Below are 25,268 nucleotides of genomic sequence, written 5' to 3' on the forward strand. Positions count from 1 at the left end.
CATGTTTTTATTTATTTTGATGAAGATAAACAGATAACAGGATATTTTCACGGTTTAACAAAGGTTTTGTCAACAGTTATTCCAATAATAATACCACTTATTTACCCTCTTGTAGATAACATAAATGATGTCATGTTCTGCGGTCGATCAAACTATTCTGTCAAAGAAGAGGAATCTGCTGGAACAGCCAATTACCATAGATCTCAGATTACTGGAGAGATTTACACCACAGCCGGGCACTAGTGGAAATCTGGTTACTTGATATCTATTTGTGTGAAATCATGACATCAGACCTTGAAGCATCATACTAACCAGGCTCTGCCATGCTAGTCTGTCTGCCAAGATATCACACAGCCATCGTTTGTGATAAATCATGACGTCCATCTCTACTGGCCTGAGATGTGAGGTGTACAGAGAGCAGACAGTCTCCTGTGACTAGGCTGGAGGAGACGTGGATCATCACATTACAAACAGCTCAGCTAGAGAGAATCCTCTCTACTTTAGTGTGTGTGTTTCAGGCCCACGAGGGCCAGTTATTAGCGCTTGGCTTAGTGTGATCGTAGCGAGGTGAGACAGAGAGCTGGACTCCTGAGGGCAGGGAGTGCCAATGTAGTAGAGTGATGTTGTTCCCCTAGATTATCCACCAAGTTGCGCACAAGGACAGTTCAAGTAGGCCAGGTCAAGAGGGGATGTTAATAAGTTAATAACAATAATAATAATTCAATGTGTTTTCTTTATTTAATTACAGCAGCATAGTTAATGTTATTTTTCGGTGTACAAACATTTTTTGATATCTATATTGTAAATACACCTAATTGTAAAAGTTTGTATATTTTGGTTTGGTCCATCGCGGGTTATCCGTACTTACGTACCCTTTTATCGTTCTCTTTTGCCGGACCTTCAGCTAGCAAGGTGCCCGAGAGCTGTGACTGCACCGACGGCTAACATATTGTGTGTTGTCTCTTCGTGTGCAGGTCGAATAAAAATGATTCTACCAAAAGAATTCCAGTTGTGGCAGTGTCCTAAATAAAAATACGCAACGCAGAACGAACCACGCTACAAACTGGTGCCGTGACCTGCCGACTGGTCAGCTCAAGCCGACCCCCGGGAGCTATGCATGTGGCTGAGGCGCACGACCTGCGCATGCGCATTTGTTGATGGTTTGCTGTAAGCTAATATATACTGTGAACAGTGAATGTGAGTGTAGCATACTCATTAGATACAGGTATTCGTGCTTATTTGTATGTTTTTGATGAATTTGTTTATTGCAATTTTTTTTGTATTTGAATGCAGTAAATTACATTGTATTTTAGTGCTCTGTTGAGCCATGGAAGACTCTCAAGTCCACAAATGTAGTTATGCTGGGGATTTTAGTTTGGGTAGAGGGAGGGGTGTCCTTGCATTTACACCACTTGTACAGTCAGCTCCTGGGAGTAGAGCGTTTGCTAGTCCTGAGTTTGCAAGCGCTGGGAGGGGTAGGCTGTTTGTTCCACCTGACCAGGGTATCCCACCTCTGTCTTTTGATGTACCGTCATCCACAGTCCTCAGTGATAATGGGACGCCTCCGAGTCAGCTTAGTGACATTATTAAGCAGATTGGTTCAGAGATAGGTGAATCTATCAGAGCGAGTTTACTGCAGTCTGGGGTTTCAAGTCTTGCTCCTGCCTGTCCCCCTCACCAACCCCAGCAGTTTCCCCTGCTGAGCAGTGTGGGTCAACCTTTATTGATGCGTCCAAGCTGAATCTGGTTGTGAAGTCCGATGTTAGTCCTCCACCTTTCTTTAGGGGTGATGGCTCAGATAAGTACTCTGTCCTGGAGTGGGAGGAGTTAATGGGAGTCTACTTAGAGAAGAGGGGTTACACTGGGTCTGAGAATGTTGGGGAGGTGATGTCTAGGCTCATGGGGAGGGCACGGGATGTGACCAAAGTCTGGATGCGTAACAACCCTGTTGTCACAGATGTTAAGGCGGTGTTCATTGTTCTCAAGCAACACTTTGGGGATACTGTCTGCTCAGGTATGCCATTAGCTGATTTCTATTCAATCAAACCATATGCTAATGAGGGTCCAATAGATTTCTGGATTAGGCTTAACAAAGCTGCAGAGGCAGCCAAACAGTACCTTGTGAGTGAGGGCAGGACCCTACCCAATGAGTGCTCAGAGTTGGCAGTCATGTTTGTACGCAACTGTCCTGATAAAGAGTTGGCTCAAGTGTTCAAGAGCAAACCCCTTCGTGACTGGACAGCCAGCGAGGTACAGAATCAGTTGGATGAACTGTTAAGGGAACGTAAAGCATGTAGAACACAACTTTCACAGCAGGTGGCTGCCGTCTTTGACTCCCCCCAGGAGGGAGTGGGTCCTGTGAACAGACCTAAGTTGTCATCCTTTTCTCAATGTGGCCGTGAACCAGACCAGGCACCATCTATATCTGAGGGTGAGACATTAGAGAAGGTTTTGACTTTGTTAGAGAAGGCTCTGGTCAGCAATACTCAGTCTGTGAACAGAGGGCCCCGTAAACAGTTCCACAAACGTCAGCGTGAGTGCGCCGTCTGTGGAAGCACTAATCACTGGACCAAAGCTCACTTTCAGATGCACCAGCTGTGCTTCAAGTGCTTCTCTCCGGGCCACATGAGCTTTGACTGTAGTGAGGCTGGGCAGCGACAGAGCCCTGGATGTGGACAGACTGGCAGGTCTCAGGAAAACTAGAATGCCTCCATTCTGAGGAGGGCAATGTGGGGCAGTCTTGTTTTTCCTCCACTGATGATGATATCGAATCTGTTTATTCTTACTTTTGTGAGTCAGTACCCAAGAACAACACAGTCATTTTTCAGAACACAATGAGAATTACTCAGAATGACAGTTTGTTTTACACCTCTGTGCTAGTACAGGATAAAGTTGAGCTGAAGGGGATGTTAGATAGTGGGTCCATGGCTAATACTCTGCGCGCAGATATTGTACCTCGGTTGAGGGAGGCAGGAGTGGTAGAGGGGAACTTTCTAGCTCCTTCAGATATCATCCTGGTGGGTTGTGGTGGGAAGCAAACTAGCCCAGTGGGCATGTGTGATTTAAAAATTCAGCTTTATGGCTTCAGCTATGTAGTCCCAGTGCTTATTGTAGATGGGCAGGTTGATGAACTCATTGTGGGCACTAATGTGTTGAAGTCTTTGATTAGACAGTTCAAATCAAATGACAGCTACTGGCGGGTGGTGGGTACACCAGGTTCTTCTAGCCAGTGCGATGACAGCCACTTCCTGCGTCTCCTGTCAAATCTGGAGAGATGGAGAGGAGACTCCATCCCAGATAAAGTAGGCACCATTAAGTTGAAGAGAGCAGTAACGCTCCAACCCATGAGTGAGCATCTGGTGTGGGGGCGCCTACCCCCAAAGACAAAACTCTCTGTGGGCAGTACTGTTGTTGTCGAGCCCAGCACGTCTTGGTGTGTGAATCGACACATACTAGTGGGGAGAGTAGTTACGCCTCTGTGGGGGGATGGATGGCTGCCTGTGAAGATAGTGAATCCAACAACATCACCAGTTACCCTGAGACGAAATGCTAAAGTGGCGGATGTGTATCCTTGCATTGCATTAGAGGATTTTGATGATGTCAAGCAGCAAGCAGCTTACCAGAACGTGGCTAAAGTTCAATGTGACAGCTCACACGGCAGTCTGACAGCTAAGAGTTCAGTTGGTGGCAGTGTAGTTCATGGCAACAGTACACTGAGCAATCTTGGACTTCAAGGCCTGTCTGTTGAGGAGTGTCCAGTTTCACAGTTCTGGAAGGATAAACTTGTCAATTTAATTGGGAAGTATGACACAGTGTTCTCTAGACATAGCCTAGATTGTGGTGAGGCAAAGGGGTTCTGCCATCGCATACGGCTGACTGATGACCGCCCATTTCGATTACCTTATCGTAGGCTTTCTCCAGCTCATTACCAAAAACTCAGGGAAACACTGGATGATATGGAGGAAAAGGAAATCGTCAGAAAATCCAGCAGTGAGTATGCCTCACCTTTGGTGCTGGTATGGAAAAAGAATGGGGACTTGCGCCTATGTACTGACTTTAGGTGGTTAAATGCACGCACTGTAAAGGACGCTCATCCCCTGCCTCATCAGGCTGATGTACTGGCCGCGCTGGGAGGTAATGCCTTCTTCAGCACAATGGACTTGACGTCAGGGTATTATAACGTGCCACTGCATGAAGAGGATAAGAAATACACTGCCTTTTCCTCTCCTTTAGGTCTGCACGAGTACAATCGGTTGCCTCAGGGCCTATGCAACAGCCCGGCTACGTTTATGAGAATGATGCTGACCATCTTTGGTGACCAAAACTTTCTAAGTCTCCTTTGTTATTTGGATGATCTGATGGTTTTTGCTAAGACTGAGGAAGAGAGTCTGCAGAGACTTGAGATGGTTTTTCAGCGGTTGCAGGAGCACAATCTTAAACTGTCTCTGTCTAAGTGCAAGTTTTTGAGGAGGTCTGTTAAGTTTTTGGGTCACATCATTTCTCAGGAGGGTGTAGCCACTGACCCTGCTAAAGTTCAAACTATTTTGAACGTGACTGAGAGCGAGATGATGGAAGCTGATGGTGTCACTCCGTCTCCTAGCAAAATCCGTTCTTTTCTTGGTATGGTAGTATACTATCAACACTACATTGAGAATTGTTCCATGGTTGCTAGGCCGTTGTTTCAGCTAACTACAGGTCAGAAGAAGCCTAGGAGAGGCAAGGGTAGGAGGAGGCCTGGTCCCTCTCGCAGGCTCACTGCTGCAGACTGGACTGCCGAATGTCAACTCGCTTTTGAAGCTTTGAAATCAGCACTAGTTGACCAGGCACTGCTGGCTCATCCAGATTTTTCTCTGCCATTTTTACTTTCTGTGGATGCATCTACTAGTGGTTTGGGAGCTGTACTATCCCAAGTGCAAGATGGGACAGCAATAGCCAGGCCAATAGCTTTTGCTAGTAAATCTCTTAATCATGCACAATCCAAGTATCCTGCTCACCGGCTGGAATTTCTAGCCATGAAATGGGCCATTCATGATAAATTCAGCCATTGGCTGCGAGGGCATAAGTTTACTGTGTGGACCGACAACAATCCACTCAAATATATTCTTACAAAGCCGAGACTTGATGCATGCGAGCAGAGATGGGTCGCAAAGCTGGCACCCTTTGACTTTGATATCCAGTACATACCAGGTCCCAAGAATGTCGTTGCTGATGCCTTGAGCAGAGAGCCATTTGTCCGCTCCACAGTTTTGCACCGACTGACAAGAATCCCATATGATGTCCTGCTGGAGGAAGCCAGAGGTCTTCGAGTGGGTGATGTTCAAGACATGTTCCGCCTCTCCTGTGTACAGCCCGAGGCTGGCTGTGGAACGTCTATGGCTCCTGGGAGTGAGTTAAGTAGAGCTGGAGACGATGTCAGTGGGTTGGTTTCCTGTGAAGAGGTGTCTGCTGTCCTCCATGCTCACCGCCGATGGGATGATGGTGCCACGGTGAGGGCCATTTCACATGCGCAGCACCTTGAGAAGTTGATGTCCATGGGTCAGAGCCCTTTACCTGTCTTTACACACATGGAGCTGTATGATAACCAGTCACTGGATCCTGTCATTAGCAGAGTCATGTTCTTTGTAGATAGAGGCCGGCGCCCATCTAGGAGAGAGCGAGTCCTTGAAGCTAATTAAACAGTTTATAATCTAAGACAGTGGGGAAAACTCACCACGCGGTTAGGGATTCTGTATCGTGTCTCAAAACACCCAGTGAGTAAGAAGAAAATATTCCAGTATGTTGTACCTGTGTCTTTGAGAGGCCTTGTGTTGAAGGGAGTTCATGATGATGCTGGTCATCAGGGTCAGCAGCGCACATTGTGGCTTACGAGACAGCGGTTTTACTGGGACTCTATGGAAAAGGATGTCAAGGAATACGTGGCCCACTGTAAGAGATGCGTGTTGAGTAAAGCACCTGAGCCTGAAGCAAGAGCTCCACTTGTCTCCATTGTGACAACGGCACCTTTGGAACTTGTGTGTATTGATTTCTGGACAGCAGAAGATTCAAACAACAAGTCTATTGATGTGTTAGTAGTGACTGATCACTTTACTAAGCTGGCATGTGCGTATCCGTGTCCAAACCAGTCTGCTAAGACTGTGGCTCGTGTTCTCTGGAATAATTTCATCTGCGTTTATGGGTTCGCTGATTGTATCCATTCTGACAGGGGTGCTAACTTTGAAAGTTCACTTATTGCAGAATTACTGGAAAGTCCCACACCACACCATATCATCCCATGGGGAACGGTCAAGCAGAACGTCTAAATCGCACGCTGGGTGGGATGATTAGAGCTCTGCCAGCTAGGTCCAAGGCTAAATGGCCTCAGATTTTGAACACATTGACATTCTCCTATAACTGCACTGTTCACGAGACTACTGGGTTTCCGCCCTTCTTCTTGATGTTTGGACGCACCCCTAGGCTGCCAGTAGATGTTATGTTTGAAAGTGTGCTGTTGGATGGGGACACGGTCGCTGTGGATAAGTATGTCCAGTCTTTGGGTGAGGATCTGAGAGAAGCCATGACATTGGCTCAGCAGCATGCAAGTAAGCAACAAAAGAGACAAGCCGAGGTCTACAACAGACGGTCGAAGGGTCATTCGGTAGAGAAGGGAGACAGAGTTCTACTTGCTAACAAGGGAGAGAGGGGCAAGAAGAAACTGGCTGATCGCTGGGACAGTGCGGTGTACATAGTTGTTGCGAAGAACAGCTCACTGAACACATATCGTATACAGCACCCTACCACTGGACGCATCAAGACGGTGCATAGGAACCTGATTATGCCAGTCAACTTTCTGCCTTTGCCTTCTTGGGAGGAACCTGAGAGTCACGGATATCTATCGAGTGGTGACGTGTTCTCTGAGATGTCTGCAGCGTCCAGCAAAATGGATGGGAGTGACGCAAGGACTGTCCACTGGGTAGCAAGCCTTCCTGAGTCTTCTGGGAGGACATTCCAAGAGGATGGTGTAGTCCCAGTTGATGGAAGTGAAGTGGAACGGCCATATGACGTCCCCTTGAGTGAGGTGTGCTCAGTAGAAGTGGACCAGAGAGAGATCCCCAAAGCCTACAAGAGTTCTGATGGCGAAACTCCATTCAGTGGGGATGGTGCTGTAACAGATGTTGTTAACTTGGTTGAAGATGCTTTGTCAGTGTGGTCTGTGGCAATCTACCAGGATTCTGATCAGTCGTCTGACACTACTAGTGTTGAGTCTGTAACTGAAAGTGTGCTGGCTCCGGATAGGCCGAGTTGTAGTATTCCCCAACCTGAGGTTAGACCTCTGAGCACGGTTAGTGCTGTCCGTGACATTCCTGCTAGGTTTTTGGGTGAGGGTGTTCGGACTAGACTAGGTAGATTTATTAAGCCAGTGAATAGGTTAATCCAAACTATGTCTACACAGGAAATGAAACCGTTCTTGGTTTCTCAGTGACGGTAGGATATTGCCTACCTTTTCATTTTTTGGGGTGTATATGGTAATCTAACTGGGTCTTAGAGTGATTTGTGGGTTGGTCTAATATTTTTGACAATTCATGTAACTTTGTGTGTAGTTCATCAGCATAAAATGTATTTGGCATTTTTTGTATACGGTTGAATAAGGGATTAGCTACCTCTTATTTTTCCTAATCCTTCGCGGGATAGCTTTCCAGCTGATCGACCATTTGTGGGTCTAGACTTAAGGGACTACACTGGGTTACTCCGTCGCTCTGTGGGTGTGAATTTTTTTTTCTTTCTTTGCTTTGTTACCTTCGAGGTAATGTGTTTTGTTTTGTGCCTATAATCTAGTGTAAAACAGTGGGGGTGAATGTAGTAGAGTGATGTTGTTCCCCTAGATTATGCACCAAGTTGCGCACAAGGACAGTTCAAGTAGGCCAGGTCAAGAGGGGATGTTAATAAGTTAATAACAATAATAATAATTCAATGTGTTTTCTTTATTTAATTACAGCAGCATAGTTAATGTTATTTTTCGGTGTACAAACATTTTTTGATATCTATATTGTAAATACACCTAATTGTAAAAGTTTGTATATTTTGGTTTGGTCCATCGCGGGTTATCCGTACTTACGTACCCTTTTATCGTTCTCTTTTGCCGGACCTTCAGCTAGCAAGGTGCCCGAGAGCTGTGACTGCACCGAGGGCTAACATATTGTGTGTTGTCTCTTCGTGTGCAGGTCGAATAAAAATGATTCTACCAAAAGAATTCCAGTTGTGGCAGTGTCCTAAATAAAAATACACAACGCAGAACGAACCACGCTACACCAACAAACAGTCAAGCTTAATAGAGCTCAGCTAGTTACTGTACCTGCTAACACACACACACACACACACACACACACACACACACACACACACACACACACACACACACACACACACACACACACACACACACACACACACACACACACACACACACACACACACACACACTTTCCACCATTACATACTTGCTTACTCTTATTCCCCAAACAGGGCTCCAGCTGGTTTCATATCTCTCATACATCCCATATCTTTATGTTTCTAGTACAGTGACATCCTATATCCTAATGTTGGTACAGCAGTATATTATATAATGAAGGCCCGTTGCTGTCTAATCCCAGAGCATGCAGGGAACAATCCAACACTGTGGATGTCATTCATTATTAATCACTGTCAGACAAATATGGGAAACAATGTATTCTCCCCAGCCAACCAAGATATGCAGCAGCATAGAGATAACTATCGGAGGGAAAACATAACCACTACAGTCATTCACCAGATATAGAGCCTTCTAGCATGCATGTTGCATAATCCAAACAAGCCTTTATCTGAAAATTAAGTACAATGGCAGACAGCTTACATTAGAAGCAAAGGCAGCAGAGGACAGGGCATCTGAGGACTAATGTGTTAAACTAGGGCTGTATCAACATCTCATTCCAAAATCAGGGGCATTAATATGGAGTTGGTCCCCCTTTGCTGCTATAACAGCCTCCACTCTTCTGGGAAGGCTTTCCACTAGATGTTGGAACATTGCTGCGGGGACTTGCTTCCATTCAGCCACAAGAGCATTAGTGAGGTCGGGCACTGATGTTGGGCGATTGGGCCTGGCTCACAGTCGGCATTGAAATTCATCCCAGAGGTGTTCGATGGGGTTGAGGTTAGTGCTCTGTGCAGGCCAGTCAAGGTCTTCCACACCGATCTCGACAAACAATTTCTGTATCGACCTCGATTTTTGCACGCTGTCATGCTGAAACAGGAAAGGGCCTTCCCCAAACTGCTGCCACAAAGTTGGAAGCACAGAATCGTCTAGAATGTCATTGTATACTGTAGCGTTAAGATTTCCCTTCACTAGAACTAAGGGGCCTAGTCCGAACCATAAAAAAACAGCCAAACTTTACAGTTGGCACTACGCATTCGGGCAGGTAGAGTTCTCCTGGAGTCCGCCAAACCCAGATTCGTCCGTCGGACTGTCAGATGGTTAAGCGTGATTCATCACTCCAGAGAACATGTTTCTACTGCTCCAGAGTCCAATGGCAGCAAGCTTTACACCACTCCAGCCGATGCTTGGCATTGCACATGGTTATCTTAGGCTTGTGTGCGGCTGCTCGGGCCATGGAAACCCATTTCATGAAGCTCCCGACGAACAGTTTTTGTGCTGACGTTGCTTCCAGAGGCAGTATGGAACTCGGTAGTGAGTGTTGCAACTGAGGACAGACGATTTTTATGAGCTACGCGCTTCAGCGGTCCCATTCTGTGAGCTTGTGTGGCCTACCACTTCACGGCTGAGCCCTTTCCACTTCACAATAACAGCACATGCAGTTGACCTGGGTAGCTCTAGCAGGGCAGAAATTTGACGAACTGACTTGTTGGAAAGGTGGCATCCTATGACAGTGCCACATTGAAAGTCACTGAGCTCTTCAGTAAGGCCATTCTACTGCCAATGTTTGTCTATGGAGATTGCATGGCTATGTGCTCAATTTTATACACGTGTCAGCAACAGGTGTGGCTGAAGTAGCCGAATCCACTAATTTGAAGGGGTGTCCACATACTTTTGTATAAACAGGGTATAAGAAAGTAAGAGTAGAGGGAGGCACTGAATAGTACAGGGAGAGAGAGAGCTCAGGACAAGACCCAGTCCCCTTCATTAATAAGGAGTGAATACCCAGGCCAACAGGCTGCTGTGGCCGTGCTCGCTCTCTCACCAAGCACTTTGCCAACCACATGGTTCCACTCACAGTACACTCTCTCAGGACTAGATTTACAGTCAAGTACATAACTGATGCACAATGCCTTAACTGCATCACCCTGCTGCCATCTTATAACTCAGCCAACTCAGAGAAATAATATACATTTGGTGGTCTGTAAATTCCAACATGATGGACTGACTATATCTGTGGTGAAGCAACAGCCACTAACAGACAGGTAAATAGTGTTCTCGTGAGGTAGACTGGACAGATTGGAAGCCAGGGAATCTTTAACTGAGTTTGCACTGAGACCTACTCCACTGGGAAACACATAAATTATAGGGACCGCAGCTCAGGGCCTGACGCTGCACAGGGGCTGTGTGTGTGCGTGTGTGTGACATATAGCAGGTCCACTGTGGCCCATAGTGAGTAATGGAAGTAATGAAAGTCAGTAAATCAGTGACAGGTTCTGAAGCAGTAAGTGTTTAGGACTGTTATAGAGCCTTACTAAAGTAACTGGTTCATGCACCCACATAAGACTGTTCTGCAGCGCTTGCTTGCCAACACCACACACTTATGCAGGACTTTTATTTTGTGAGGTGATGAAGAAACTAAGCAGCAGACCAACATTTTAGAAAAGTCTGTATAATAATAGTCAAACTGAAATTCCAAGGTGAACAGGGACCAACACCCTGACGAACCAGCAAAGTTTAAATTCAATTTTTTATTCAACATACTGACTAACAGGGCTCTTTACAGAGGAGAGATCAGAAATGTGTCAGTGTGATATTCTCCTCACCAAACAGAACCATTCTGGACTCGTTAAAAACTTCCAGCTTTAGTCCATAACAAACAAACAAACAAACAGGTTTATAGAAAACATATGACATAAATTAATGTATTTCATAACTATATGACAGAGAAATCAAACACTGTTTCCCATAGTTTATTGCTTTTAAAAGCTTCCTAGTGAAATCATCTTTACCTCAGAATGCATGAGACAAACACTATAGCCTCTCCCAACATGATGCTCATTTCATAGCAGATGGTAAACATCTTCAAAACAATGTACACTATATAGGTTGAGATCATATAAAAACATATTACAAAACTTGACAAAAATAAAGAATCACCACCACAATAAGGTTATACATGTGAGTGTGTGTTATTTCAGATTGAGTAGTATAGAGCTAAGGTTCAAGGACAAGAAGGTGAGTGTAGGGTCACTTGTTCTGTGCATCTCCTGCAGCAGCAGATGAAGAGAGCAGCGCTCAAACAGCTGCCTGTTCTTCCTGTGAAAACCAGAAAACAGAGGGTATGTTACACTGGGTCTATGAATGATAGTATACCTAGCACCACACGTGTTACAAATGCACCGGATCTTGTAATAATCGGTCCTATATTACTAGATATTCTTTGGTCCTATATTACTAGGTCCTATATTACTAGATATTCTTTGGTCCTATATTACTAGGTCCTATATTACTAGACATTCTTTGGTCCTATATTACTAGGTCCTATATTACTAGATATTCTTCGGTCCTATATTACTAGGTCCTATATTACTAGATATTCTTTGGTCCTATATTACTAGGTCCTATATTACTAGATATTCTTTGGTCCTATATTACTAGGTCCTATATTACTAGATATTCTTTGGTCCTATATTACTAGATATTCTTTGGTCCTATATTACTTGGTCCTATATTACTAGATATTCTTTGGTCCTATATTACTAGGTCCTATATTACTAGACATTCTTTGGTCCTATATTACTAGGTCCTATATTACTAGATATTCTTTGGTCCTATATTACTACATATTCTTTGGTCCTATATTACTACATATTCTTTGGTCCTATATTACTAGGTCCTATATTACTAGATATTCTTTGGTCCTATATTATTAGATATTCTTTGGTCCTATATTACTAGGTCCTATATTACTAGATATTCTTTGGTCCTATATTATTAGATATTCTTTGGTCCTATATTACTAGATATTCTTTGGTCCTATATTACTAGGTCTTATATTAATAGATATTCTTTGGTCCTATATTACTAGGTCCTATATTACTAGATATTCTTTGGTCCTATATTATTAGATATTCTTTGGTCCTATATTACTAGATATTCTTTGGTCCTATATTACTAGGTCCTATATTACTAGATATTCTTTGGTCCTATATTATTAGATATTCTTTGGTCCTATATTACTAGATATTCTTTGGTCCTATATTACTAGGTCCTATATTACTAGATAGTCTTTGGTCCTATATTACTAGTTATTCTTTGGTCCTATATTACTAGGTCCTATATTACTAGATATTCTTTGGTCCTATATTACTAGATATTCTTTGGTCCTATATTACTAGGTCCTATATTACTAGATATTATTTGGTCCTATACAGGGATAAATAGAGGGTTCTGCTGGAAGGTGCTGTGGGTCACCTCTCATCTACAGCCTGACAATATTCATCACAACCGATCAGTTTGTCTCACCTGATCTTGGAGAGTTTCTGTAGGATGATGGAGAGTTTCTCCAGAAGAGGAAGTTCTAGTCTGGGGTTCTTCACAAGGAGAGCTGCTGTACGGAAGAACTCTTCAGTGCTGCAAGCAGACAGGAACTCAGACAGATACCCTGCAGAGAGGGAAACACTTAGATAGGTATACAGATGGACGGACAGACAGTTGCTCTGAAGAACCTTACGGTAACTGTTAACTGAAGATGATGTGGGTGATGAAACAACGGAAGCCATTTATTTTATATGGAGGGAGTGACGTAGGCGGGGGACCGGTGGGCGATGCGAGCATGGGCGAGAGAGGGTGAACAGGGCAGGACCTAAGTTGGGGAAAGCTGAACTTTATGCAAATACTCTGATATCGCGGCACGATTGACCAATCGAAGCTCACTATAGCTTCCAGCCTCTACTGGATTGGCTATTGATGCATAGCACTATCTAGCATGCTTGCTAGCACCCACAAGAGGGTGAAGCTAGCGTGGCTATTCAAATGATTGATGATAGTTAACAGGCACTGTTACACACAGGCAGACAGACAGTTCCACTGAAGAACCCTACACAGTCCTGTGTACACCTGTTAACCTGCTCAGTCATCCCATCATCGGGCCTATGATGGGTCATCCCTGATCATCGGGTATAACCAGCCTCTGCTGCGAGCAGAATGGATCAGGAACCCAGCTGAAGTGTTCCAGTCGTAAGAAACAGAAGCTAATCAATTCCACCCAGCCAACGAGAGTAAATCTACATGATTTCAGATCAAGCAGAGTCCATATTGTCAGTGTTAACTCTGTCTTACAGGGAGGCATAGATCTCAGCATGTGTCTCTCAGATAAGTCAAATCAGAGCCAGTCTGGCAGTATGGTAAAAGTCTGGACAGACTACAATCACAACATTAAGTGTACAGTCGTGGCCAAAAGTTTTGAGAATGACACAAATATTAATTTCCACAAAGTTTGCTGCTTCAGTGTCTTCAGATATTTTTGTCAGATGTTACTATGGAATACTGAAGTATAATTACAAGCATTTCATAAGTGTCAGAGGCTTTTATTGACAATTACATGAAGTTGATGCAAAGAGTCAATATTTGCAGTGTTGACCCTTCTTTTTCAAGACCTCTGCAATCTGCCCTGGCATGCTGTCAATTAACTTCTGGGCCACATCCTGACTGATGGCAGCCCATTCTTGCATAATCAATGCTTGGAGTTTGTCAGAATTTGTGGGTTTTTGTTTGTCCACCCGCCTCTTGAGGATTGACCACAAGTTCTCAATGGGATTAAGGTCTGGGGAGTTTCCTGGCCATGGACCCAAAATATCTATGTTTTGTTCCCCGAGCCACATAGTTATCACTTTTGCCTTATGGCAAGGTTCTCCATCATGCTGGAAAAGGCATTATTCGTCACCAAACTGTTCCTGGATGGTTGGGAGAAGTTGCTCTCGGAGGATGTGTTGGTACCATTCTTTATTCATGGCTGTGTTCTTAGGCAAAATTGTGAGTGAGCCCACTCCCTTGGCTGAGAAGCAACCCCACACATGAATGGTCTCAGGATGTTGTACTGTTGGCATGACACAGGACTGATGGTAGCGCTCACCTTGTCTTCTTCGGACAAGCTTTATTCCGGATGCCACAAACAATCGGAAACGGGATTCATCAGAGAAAATGACTTTACCTCAGTCCTCAGCAGTCCAATCCCTGTACCTTTTGCAGAATATCAGTCTCTCCCTGACGTTTTTCCTGGAGAGAAGTGGCTTCTTTGCTGCCCTTCTTGACACCAGGCTATCCTCCAAAAGTCTTCGCCTCACTGTGCGTGCAGATGCACTCACACCTGCCTGCTGCCATTCCTGAGCAAGCTCTGTACTGGTGGTGCCCCGATCCCGCAGCTGAATCAATTTTAGGAGACGTCCTGGTGCTTGCTGGACTTTCTTGGGCGCCCTGAAGCCTTCACAACAATTGAACCGCTCTCCTTGAAGTTCTTGATGATCCAATAAATGGTTGATTTAGGTGCAATCTTACTGGCAGCAATATCCTTGCCTGTGAAGCCCTTTTGGTGCAAAGCAATGATGACGGCACGTGTTTCCGTGCAGGTAACCATGGTTGACAGAGGAAGAACAACGATTCCAAGCAACACCCTCCTTTTGAAGCTTCCAGTCTGTTATTCGAACTCAATCAGCATGACAGAGTGATCTCCAGCCTTGTCCTCGTCAACACTCACACCTGTGTTAACGAGAGAATCACTGACATGTTTTTGGAAATGTTTTTTGGGGATTCAGTTCATTTGCATGGCAAATAGGGATTTTGCAATTCATCTGATCACTCTTAATAACATTCTGGAGTATATGCAAATAGCCATCATACAAACTGAGGCAGCAGACTTTGTGAAAATGTATATTTGTGTCATTCTCAAAACTTTTGGCCATGACTGTAGAATGTGACAGTCATTGATCCAACATGACACAGTACTTCTCATAACCATCAGAGAACTGCCCCAAAATTCCTACACATTTCTATTTTTACAATCAACACATTTTCAATTTTACTAGTTCAGTTGACTCAGAACACATACTCGCGCAAAAAAACACGTACAAAAATGACCTGGGGGATTCAATTCAAACATTTATTTTCCCTGTGATAGGTTCAATAGGGAATAAAAGAGTAGAGTAATTTGGGGGGTAATTGTGCGTGAAAAAGCAATCTGCTTTAGAGACAGCCTCATGGTGTTACTGTAGCTACTGTACTTTAGCAGACTTGCAGAGACCCAGGAAGTCCATCCCTGTTACAGTAGCAGAGAGCTAGACACCTCCATCTGCTTTAGAGACAGCCTCATGGTGTTACTGTAGCTACTGTACTTTAGCAGCCTTGCAGAGACCCAGGAAGTCCATCCCTGTTACAGTAGCAGAGAGCTAGACACCTCCATCTAGTCCCACGCCTCTCCTCTCTTCTGGCTCTTTCAGCCTTACTGTATGGTGGACGGGGAGAGAAACTTCAAACACTATGGGTCAGTGGTAGAATAGTCCGTGTCCTGGCTGATTTAGGGGGGAGGGGGTTCTCTTTATGGTCCCCCCTGGTTCTCCCCCTGTCTCTATAGGACACATGGACTGGATTACTGTAATATAGCCTGAGAGAGTTATATGGGGGCTTTGCCTTGGGCACAGACACTAGGACAGGACACACTGGGGAGAGGGTGACCTGCAGGTGTGAACCAGACCTCTGTGTGTGTGTGTGTGTGTGTGTGTGTGTGTGTGTGTGTGTGTGTGTGTGTGTGACAGACACTATGCAGGCGTACTGTATTAAGGCGTCCGCATGCTTCCCATCCAAAACAGTTTGAGCACATACGACATTTTGTGACGTTTTTGTTAGTTTTGTCTTCGACTGTTTGTGTCACAAAATGTTTTCTTGAGGCAACTGTAGGGGTTCTTCAATGAAGTGTTTGTTGTCATTCAACGAGAGACAACTTGTTTTCATGCAAACATTTTTACTTACCACTTTTTTCGGATTATTTAAGCGAAAGTCTTAAGGGAGTATGCGAGGCACAGACGTTCACTTTGCCTAGCCAAGTTCTGCTAGGACCAACCCGAACCTAGTATGCAGGCGCCTTAACAGGGCAGCTACAGAGGGGAAATTGAGTTGACCTTCTGGTGTGAACTGCATGAAGGAACCCAGCCATACCGTACTGTACAGGGGTCGAGGAGGCTGCATTACAGGCAGACATTGAGCAAGCCTGCAGTAGTACAAGACAGGGGAGGTGTGTGTCAGGCGGTGACCCAGGCGGTTCAGTGGTGACCTTCAGGTGTGAACCCCAAATCTCCGTCATGGCCTCACTCACACTCACCTCATTACTCCCCTGTAAACCACTCTAATCACCTGCTCTCCCTCTCTCCCATAAATCATAGTGGGCTGCTGAGATCTCCACCTGCCACACTAGACTTTAGAGGACCAAGGGCTTAGCTCTGCTCAGGGTCTCTCTCACACACACACACACACACACACACACACACACACACACACACACACACACACACACACACACACACACACACACACACACACACACACACACACACACACACACACACACACACACACACACACACACTTTGTTCACTATCAGCCAATGACACAAATTAGTCAAACATAAAGCACATAGTAGGAGCATACTGTACTGTTATGGAGAGAGTATATTGTGGTGGGAAGTCTCCATACTCATGGGTCTTTGAGCTGCACTGGCTGAGGGTGGCAGGTATCTTAGTGGTTAGAGCGTTGGGTCAGTAACCAAAGGGTTGTTAGCTCGAATCCCCGAGCAGAGCAGGTGAAATCTCTCGATCTGCCCTTGAGCAAGGCACTTAACCAGGGTCGGCGTCAATGGCTGTGACCCCACTCTCCGAGGGTGTCTCAGGGGGAGTGGGATATGCATTTCACACCACACACAGGTTACCTTTGATTAATAGTGAGAGAAGTAGTGTATCTATACTTACGTGACTCTGCGCTGAGCTGCAGTAGGATGTCTACGGGAGTCTGCAGCCCCCCCTTCCCTCCTCGGAGCAGGGCTAGGAGGACAGACACTCCCCCATACTGAAGAAACAGCCCCCGGACATCCACACACACCAGGTCACTGTGGAGGGAGTCCAACACCTGGGCTAGGATGTCAGCTGGAGGGAAAAGAGGAGTTAGGTCACACAGACAACCTGGACACTGCTACCAACAGTTATCCCATCCCAGCTGGAGGCTCACCTAGACATGGGAGATCAGTGAACAGGTCTGTCTAAAGCCCCAGGGATAAATCACACTGACAAACTGCTGTTCTGCCCTGCATGTCTGCTTGCTCCTCTCTCCCCTAGTCAGAGCCGTACAGACAGGAGTAGTGGATAATGAACAACCCAGTATAAGCAGACAAAGTGAGAGTGGCTAGGAGAGACATCCTGGTTACTGAGAAGACATCTTTATGGGGCCTGTGTCACTGATGATCTCCAGATACACAGCACTGTAGTCTGTAACTGGCCTAGCCAGGGGGCTGGAGGGGTACACCAGAACCCCCCTGACCCAAAGCCTGCCTGCCTCCCTCTCTCTCTGGTCCAAACCCATTAAGGCGCTGAGTTTCCAGAAAGCTTTGTTTTCTTTACACGACCCAGACCCACAGCATGAACAGCTAAGTGTCTCATTCTAACACCGTCTGTCTGTCTGTCTGTCTGCAGACAGGTTTTTATTAGTTCAGATGTTTTTCTGTAGACGGTTGAAAGCTTTTTGGAGCCTGATACCTCAGTCTGACATGGTACCTATTAAAGAAATATTCTTCCTATATGAACAAACCAGTTTCATGTCCATCCAGAGACAGAGCTGAGCCAACCTGGCAGAAAGCTTGACCTTTGGGGGTTTAGGCCTGGGTTGCTGTTAAGAACTTGCTTACAAATGTATTTGTGAAAAGCACAAAACAAATAACATTTGATTGGTTGGATGATTGACTGATAGCTGCATGTCTCTCTATAGAGCACAGTACTACTGTATGAGTTACACACTCACTAGAAAGAGACAATTATAAACCTGTATTCATACCCAATGGAAAACCACACTGCCCTCTGCAGGGGACTTCACATAACTACACCAAAAAATAAATGGCAGACATATCAAAGAATTTCCCTTGGATTTAGGAAGAATATAGAATTATTGGATAAGTGTTCACATTAGACATTGTGTGTTTATGTAGTGTAGCAGTGTTTTACCCTGGGTGACGGTCCTGAGGATGATGAGGGAGGAGAGGAGACGAGTGTGGGGACAGAGACTCCTGTACAGAGAGGGAGGTAGAGGAGGGCCCCTGGTCTTCAGAGGGCCGTTGGGGTCCTGCTGCTGGGCCGGAACCCGGGACACCTCCTCCCCCAGACGCCGCAAAGTGGACGACAGAGCCACCGGCTACACACAGACACACACACGTACTCAGTTAGTCAGTGGGAGTCCAGCGTTGTGATAATGTTTCTGACCTTGTGGTTCACCTTCAACATGTTGCTGTAATACTACAGCATGAGATTCCAGTTTAAACATCAAACAGTTGCCCTGACACTGCCAGACAAACAAACACACTCCCCGCGGTTCACTTCTGAGACGCGTTGGATCCGGGATGGCATCTATGCTTGTTGGTGACTCGCTGGGCTGGGAGTTTTCATTGAGAACCAGACAGAGATTCTATCCAGTTGGGTCTGAGCCTCTCTCTGTCAGTGCGATGTCTGTTCTCCAGACACACACACAGCATGTTCTACATACGACTAATAAAACCTGATAATAAAACCTGATAACTTCTAATGTACCCCACACTAATTAACCACATACTGGCCAGGCCAGCACAGGACACAGTCTGACACAAGGGATTCAATAACATAATGTTTGCAGCATGAAAACAAAATTCTACTTTCTTCTCACAGCTGGGAAGAGAATGCATTCTCAGTTTGTGTTGTGTAGTGTTGTTGTGTGGTGTTGTGTATTACCTGTGTGCTGTTGTCTATCTCACACAGGCTCCAATATATAAACTTGATCAGGGTCAGGGTACCAGAGGGGTCTGGTGATGCAGAGGACTGCTGCAGCTGCTCAACCAACAGAGGCAAAACCTAGAGACAGGAGGTCAACAACAACACAATATAAACAACACAATATAAAATACAAAACACAGGATCAACACAAAGCCTGGGACATCATAACAAGATAAACACATAGCGTAATAAGCCAAAACAACCCCCTGGACGAGTCCAGTCCTCCCACCTTAGAGCACCTGTTGTGGAGAGAGACCACTGGTGACAGTTGCTGCTGACCTTGGGCTGTTCTGCTGTCTCCTGCTACTGGAGGAAACATCTGTCCGTCTAGAATCCAGTCCAATAGCAAAGCCAGCAGCCTGAGAGGGGCGGGACTTACACTACCCTGCAGAATGAGACAACCAGTAACCAGTATGGTTAGAATCTGGCCATACTAAATGGTGGGTTTTCCAAACAACCTCATTGACAAGAAATTGGAAGCAACCACCACCACTGTTGATTGGAATAATTACGGTACCATTCTATGAGTCTTCATCAGGGAGTATGTGTGGGGTTAGGGCTGCATTAGTTATAACCACAGTTAACACAGTAAAAACACTAGTAGTCAGTACCCACCGTTCCCAGCAGAAATTACATATACCATACACACCTTGGCTAGCTTGGAGGTGGCTTTTTTCTCGGGTTTAGAAGGTTTGGACTCAATAGCCTTCTGACAAACGTTCTCTCTCCCTTTCTGTGCCATGGAGAATTCATACTTCCTCTAGAGAGAGAAAATCACATGAATAATAACAGACAGTATGAATAGGAGTTGAGGGTCTGAATAACACAGGTCTATTTTGCTTGTTGTGTGTCTTCCTACCTGAAGGTTCTCTAGCCGAGCCTGGACCTTCCTGAACTGGTTCTCCAGACGCTTGTTCTGCTCACTCAGCTCATTCAGCTGAACACAATACAATCATACAACACAAACAGTTAGTAAACACTTTTATTCAGAGCAACTCACTACACAACGTTGTAACTAAGTGATCAATCAGAACCAGCGCCCTCCTGTGGTCAGTTGAGAGTCATACAGTGCCTTCAGAAAGTATTCACAACATCTTGAGTCAATAAGTATTCAACCTCTTTGTTATGGCAAGTCTAAATGAGTCCAGTAGTAAATATTTGCTTAACAAGCCACATAAGTGGCATGGACTCACTCTGTGTGCAATAAGTGTTTTTTTTATTTATTTAACTAGGCAAGTCAGTTAAGAACAAATTCTTATTGACAATGTCAGCCTATGCCGGCCAAAAAAGGACAATGCTAGGCCAATTGTGCGCCAAATCACGACCGGTTGTGACACGGTCCAGGATCGAACCAGGGTCTGTAGCGACGCCTCTAGCACTGAGATGCAGCGCCTTAGACCGCTGCGCCACTCGGGAGCAACATGATTGTTGAATCACTACCTCATCTCTGTACCCCACACATACAATTATATGTAAGGTCCCTCAGTTCGAGCAGTGAACTTCAAACACAGATTCAACCACAAAGACCAGGGAGGTTTTCCAATGCCTCGCAAAGAAGGGCACCTATTGGTAGATGGGTAAAAAAAGCATGGTGAAGTTATTAATTACACTTTGGATGGTGTATCAATACACCTAGTCGAAGATGCAGGCATCCTTCCTAACTCACTTGGCGAAGAGGAAGGAAACCGCTCAGGGATTTCACCATGAGGCCAATGGTGACTTTTAAAACAGTTAAATAGTTTAATGGCTGTGATAGAAAAGAACTGAGGATGGATTAACAACATTGTAGTTACTCCACAATACTAACCTAAATGACAGAGTGAAAAAAAGGAAGCCTGTACAGAATAAAAAAATTCCAAAACATGCATCCTGTTTGCAACAAGGCACTAAATTATTACTGAAAAAAGTGCGGCACAGCAATTAACTTCTGTCCTGAATACAAAGGGTTATGTTTGGGGCAAATCCAATACAACACATTACGGAGTATCACTCTCCATATTTTCAAGCATAGCGGTGGCTGCATCATGTTATGGGTATGCTTGTAATCGTTAAGGACTGTGGAGTTTTTCAGGATAAAAAAAATGTACTGAATGGAACTAAGCACAGGCAAAATCCTAGCAGAAAACCTGGTTCAGTCTGCTTTCTACCAGACACTGGGAGACGAATTCACCTTTCAGCAGGACAATAACCAAAGGCCACATCTATACTGGAGTATATATATATATATATATATATAAATAAGTTTACATACACTTAGGTTGGAGTCATTAAAATTTGTTTTTCAACCACTCCACAAATTTCTTCTTAACAAACTATAGTTTTGGCAAGTGGGTTAGGACATCTACTTTCTGCATGATACAAGTAATGTTTACAACAATTGTTTACAGACAGATTATTTCACTTATAATTCACTGTATCACAATTCCAGTGGGTCAGAAGTTTACATACACTAAGTTGACTGTGCCTTTAAACAGCTTGGAAAATTCCAGAAAATTATGTCATGGCTTTAGAAGCTTCTGATAGGCTAATTGACATAATTTGAGTCAATTGGAGGTGTACCTGTGGATGTATTTCAAGGCCTACCTTCAAACTCAGTGCCTCTTTGCTTGACATCATGGGAAAATCAACAGAAATCAGCCAAGACCTCAGAAAATAAATTGTAGACCTCCACGAGTCTGGTTCATCCTTGGGAGCAATTTCCAAATTCCTGAAGATACCACATTCATCTGTACAAACAACAGTACGCAAGTATAAACACCATGGGACCACGCAGCCGTCATACCGCTCAGGAAGGAGACGCATTCTGTCTCCTAGAGATGAACGTGAATGTACTTTGGTGCGAAAAGTGCAAATCAATCCCAGAACAACAGCAAAGGACCTTGTGAAGATGCTGGAGGAAACCGGTACAAAAGTATCTATAGCCACAGTAAAACGAGTCCTATATTGACATAACCTGAAAGCCCGTTCAGCAAGGAAGAAGCCACTGCTCCAAAGCAGCCATAAAAAAGCCAGACTACGGTTTGCAACTGCACATGGGGACAAAGATCGTACTTTTTGGAGAAATGTCCTCTGGTCTGATGAAACACAATTAGAACTGTTTGGCCATAATGACCATCATTATGTTTGGAGGAAAAAGGGGGAGGCTTGCATGCCGAAGAACACCATCCCAACCGTGAAGCACGGGGGTAGCAGCATCATGTTGTGGGGGTGCTTTGCAGCAGGAGGGACTGGTGCACTTCACAAAATAGATGGCATCATGAGGGAGGAAAGTTATGTGGATTTATATAAATATACATACATATACAGTGCCTTCGGAAAGTATTCAGACCCCTTGACTTTTTCCACATTTTGTTACGTTACAGCCTGTTTATTTTCCTCATCAATCTACACACAATACCCCATAATGACAAAGCAAAAAAAGGTTTTTAGAAAAATACATAAAAATTACATTTACATTAGTATTCAGACCCTTTACTCAGTACTTTCTAGAAGCACCTTTGGCAGTGATTACATCATTGAGTCTTCTTGGGTATGACGCTACAAGCTTGGCACACCTGTATTTGGGGAGTTTCTCCCATTCTTCTCTGTCAGGTTGGATGGGAACCATCGCTGCACCGCTATTTTCAGGTTTCTCCAGAGATGTTCGATCGTGTTCAATGCAGGAGTGGCTTCGGGACAAGTCTCTGAATGTCCTTGAGAGGCCCAGCCAGAGCACAGACTTGAACCTAATTTTTTTATACATTTGCAAAAATTTCTAAAATCCTGTTTTTGCTTTGTTATTATGGGGTATTGTGTGTAGATTGATGAGGGGGAAAAAACTATTTAATCAATAAGAATAAGGCTGCAATGTAACAAAATGTGGTAAGAGTCAAGGGGTCTGAAAACTTTCCGAATGACACATGATCTTAGGTAAAAAGCAGCCAGCTGAAGCAGATGCTTGCCTGTTTCTTCATGTTGTCGTTGAGTTCCTTGATGGAGTTGAAGCTGGACTTTAACCTCTTGTTCTCCCTGGTTCTCTCGCTCAGCTGCTCCTGTAGCTGACTCACCTCCTCACTGTGGCTCTGACGGAATACACACATTTTCAGAACCGCTCACACAATGCACTTTAAAAAAACCTGTGAAGAAGAGATCATATTCATCCTTGAGGGATTGCTGAAGATGTGTGTTTACCTCCTCTTGCTGTAGCAGTCTGTTCTCTCTGTCCTGGAGCTGGGCCGACCACTGCTGCTGGCTCAAACGTTCTGCCTGTAGTTGTTGGTAGATGTGCAGCATCTCCTGGTAGACCTGTCCCATCACTGAGGGGCAGGAGGGGGAGAGGACAGGGGAGGACTGCTGCTGCCTCACCCCTCTCCCCCCTTTCTCCCCCCTCATCTCCTCTTCTCTGGCCAGGTCTACGGTGGACTCAGTCTCTCGGGAGCCCAGGGTACGGGCCAGGCTGGAGGGCAGGGTCACATCTGAAACAGAAAAACTCACACTGTTTTTTTTGTCAAGTGTTTTCAGTTTGAAGAAAGCAGTATTGGTATGATTATTAATATGAATATAATACCTTTATTCTCAACATAAAAACAATGCATTATCTAGCTACATCTGTTGAGACATGCTGAATATAAGAAGACCCCAAACACACCTGTCTCTGTGTAGTGGATCTGTGTGTCCAGGAGAGGGCTGAAAGTATAGTTCTCACTCAGGTCCTCCTCACTGTCACCCCGACTACAGTCACTGTACAACCTGGGTAAGCAGACAGTTACACATCAGTGGCATATGGTAGCTTGGCCCCATCAATTATAACACAAGGTGTTGGTCTGAAAGAAATGCCTGGAGAAAGACTGACCTGTCTGGAGGGTTGGTGACAGCCTGGAACAGCTCCTGTAAAGCTCTGTTGTAACCTCTCATCTCTCTGGTGGTGGTGCGTCTAGACCTGGGGGACTTCACAACTCTCTGCTGCCCACCATGGTAGTGTCTTCCACTCAGCGCAGGTGCTTTCTGCTCTGTAGAGACCTGTCAAAAGGCAATAGTGAGCTATAGCATGTTCAGTCACTGCAACGTACGTGCACAACCTAGTACTAGTAATAACAAGCCAACTAACGTTAGCTAACTATTTAGCTAGCTAACTAAGTCGATAACGTTAACTAGCTAGAGTTAGCTGGTTTGCTTGGTCTCTTGGTAACGACTCCGAGTGATCCAGCTAGCTAGAAAACAAAGTTAGAGATCTGGAACACTCGGGGTCGTTACCAAGGGAACAATCAAACGTGCTAGCTAAGGTTATCTACCTGGCTAACTAGTTACTGTAAGCTAGCTAAATATTTAGCTAGTTTGCTTGTTAGCTATATACACGTTACTAACCCGTTTTCTTTCCAGATATTTCATTTTCAGCCTCTCAACCGTAACGTCCAACTCGCTCTCTGACGATTCGTTGTTCATCTTGAGGTTTCACACAGATCTATTGTTTTTCAACAAACTCCAAAAGCACAGTCAACTTGTTGTCAGTTTGAATTACGTGCATTTTTCATAAACCGGAAATGAAAAACCTGCAAATCTGCCGTCATCCTGAGGGCGGCGCCATTACACAATACATACATATACACATACCTCCTCTGACATTGTCCTGCTTACAGTGTGAGGGACCGTCACTGCTGTTGTAGCCTTCTGTGCTCAGTGCTGGGATGAATCTATCAACCTGTTCAAGAACCTGTTCCACATTCTGTAAAATAATACACTCACATGCATACATTATTAAGATACTGTTAAGACCAGCTATTCCTGAGAATGATGTAAAATTGTATTAGTTCCTCACCCAGATGGTATTTAAATGCATGTAGGTTCAAGGTGAGATATGATTCATACTGTATGAATCATAACATAACTCATCTTTAGACTGATATAGATACGTAAATACCATCTGGGTGTGGAGGGAATCATAGTCTGAGGTAACAGAACCATCAGAGTGGAGGCACGTTCTGTTGGGGAGGCATCATCTGATGGAACTCTTCCATAACACCATGACTCCCCTCTTTCTGGCATTGTATTCTTTTCATGAGAACACACTG

At 44.7% G+C, this 25,268-nt stretch overlaps 1 protein-coding gene across 1 annotated transcript; it reads right to left on the reverse strand.

Moving 5' to 3' along the window:
- Positions 1 to 11,120: 11,120 nt before the first annotated feature.
- ccdc138 (coiled-coil domain containing 138) lies at positions 11,121 to 24,731 on the reverse strand. Its single transcript, XM_014173899.2, has 13 exons — positions 24,565 to 24,731; positions 24,053 to 24,219; positions 23,849 to 23,949; positions 23,392 to 23,675; positions 23,163 to 23,282; positions 20,081 to 20,158; positions 19,871 to 19,981; positions 19,451 to 19,606; positions 19,180 to 19,299; positions 18,424 to 18,610; positions 17,182 to 17,355; positions 12,692 to 12,830; positions 11,121 to 11,482 (listed from the first exon to the last, which is right to left on the reverse strand). The coding sequence occupies exons 1-13, from the start codon at positions 24,640 to 24,642 to the stop codon at positions 11,356 to 11,358; spliced, it is 1,842 nt and encodes a 613-aa protein (XP_014029374.1). The 5' UTR covers positions 24,643 to 24,731; the 3' UTR covers positions 11,121 to 11,355.
- Between the last annotated feature and the right edge of the window lie 537 nt (positions 24,732 to 25,268).

The sequence above is a fragment of the Salmo salar genome, chromosome 25 (assembly GCF_965601325.2).
Source record: "Salmo salar chromosome 25, fSalSal1, whole genome shotgun sequence".
NCBI classification, from domain to species: domain Eukaryota; kingdom Metazoa; phylum Chordata; class Actinopteri; order Salmoniformes; family Salmonidae; genus Salmo; species Salmo salar.

Coding starts and splice junctions, on each gene's coding strand:
- ccdc138 (XM_014173899.2), bottom strand. CDS start 24,642: ATGAACAACGAATCGTCAGAGAGCGAGTTGGACGTTACGGTTGAGAGG. Junction 17,356..18,423: donor CCTCAGGACCGTCACCCAGG/GTAAAACACTGC, acceptor TTTTCCCTCCAG/CTGACATCCTAGCCCAGGTG. Junction 11,483..12,691: donor CAGAAACTCTCCAAGATCAG/GTGAGACAAACT, acceptor TGGTTTTCACAG/GAAGAACAGGCAGCTGTTTG.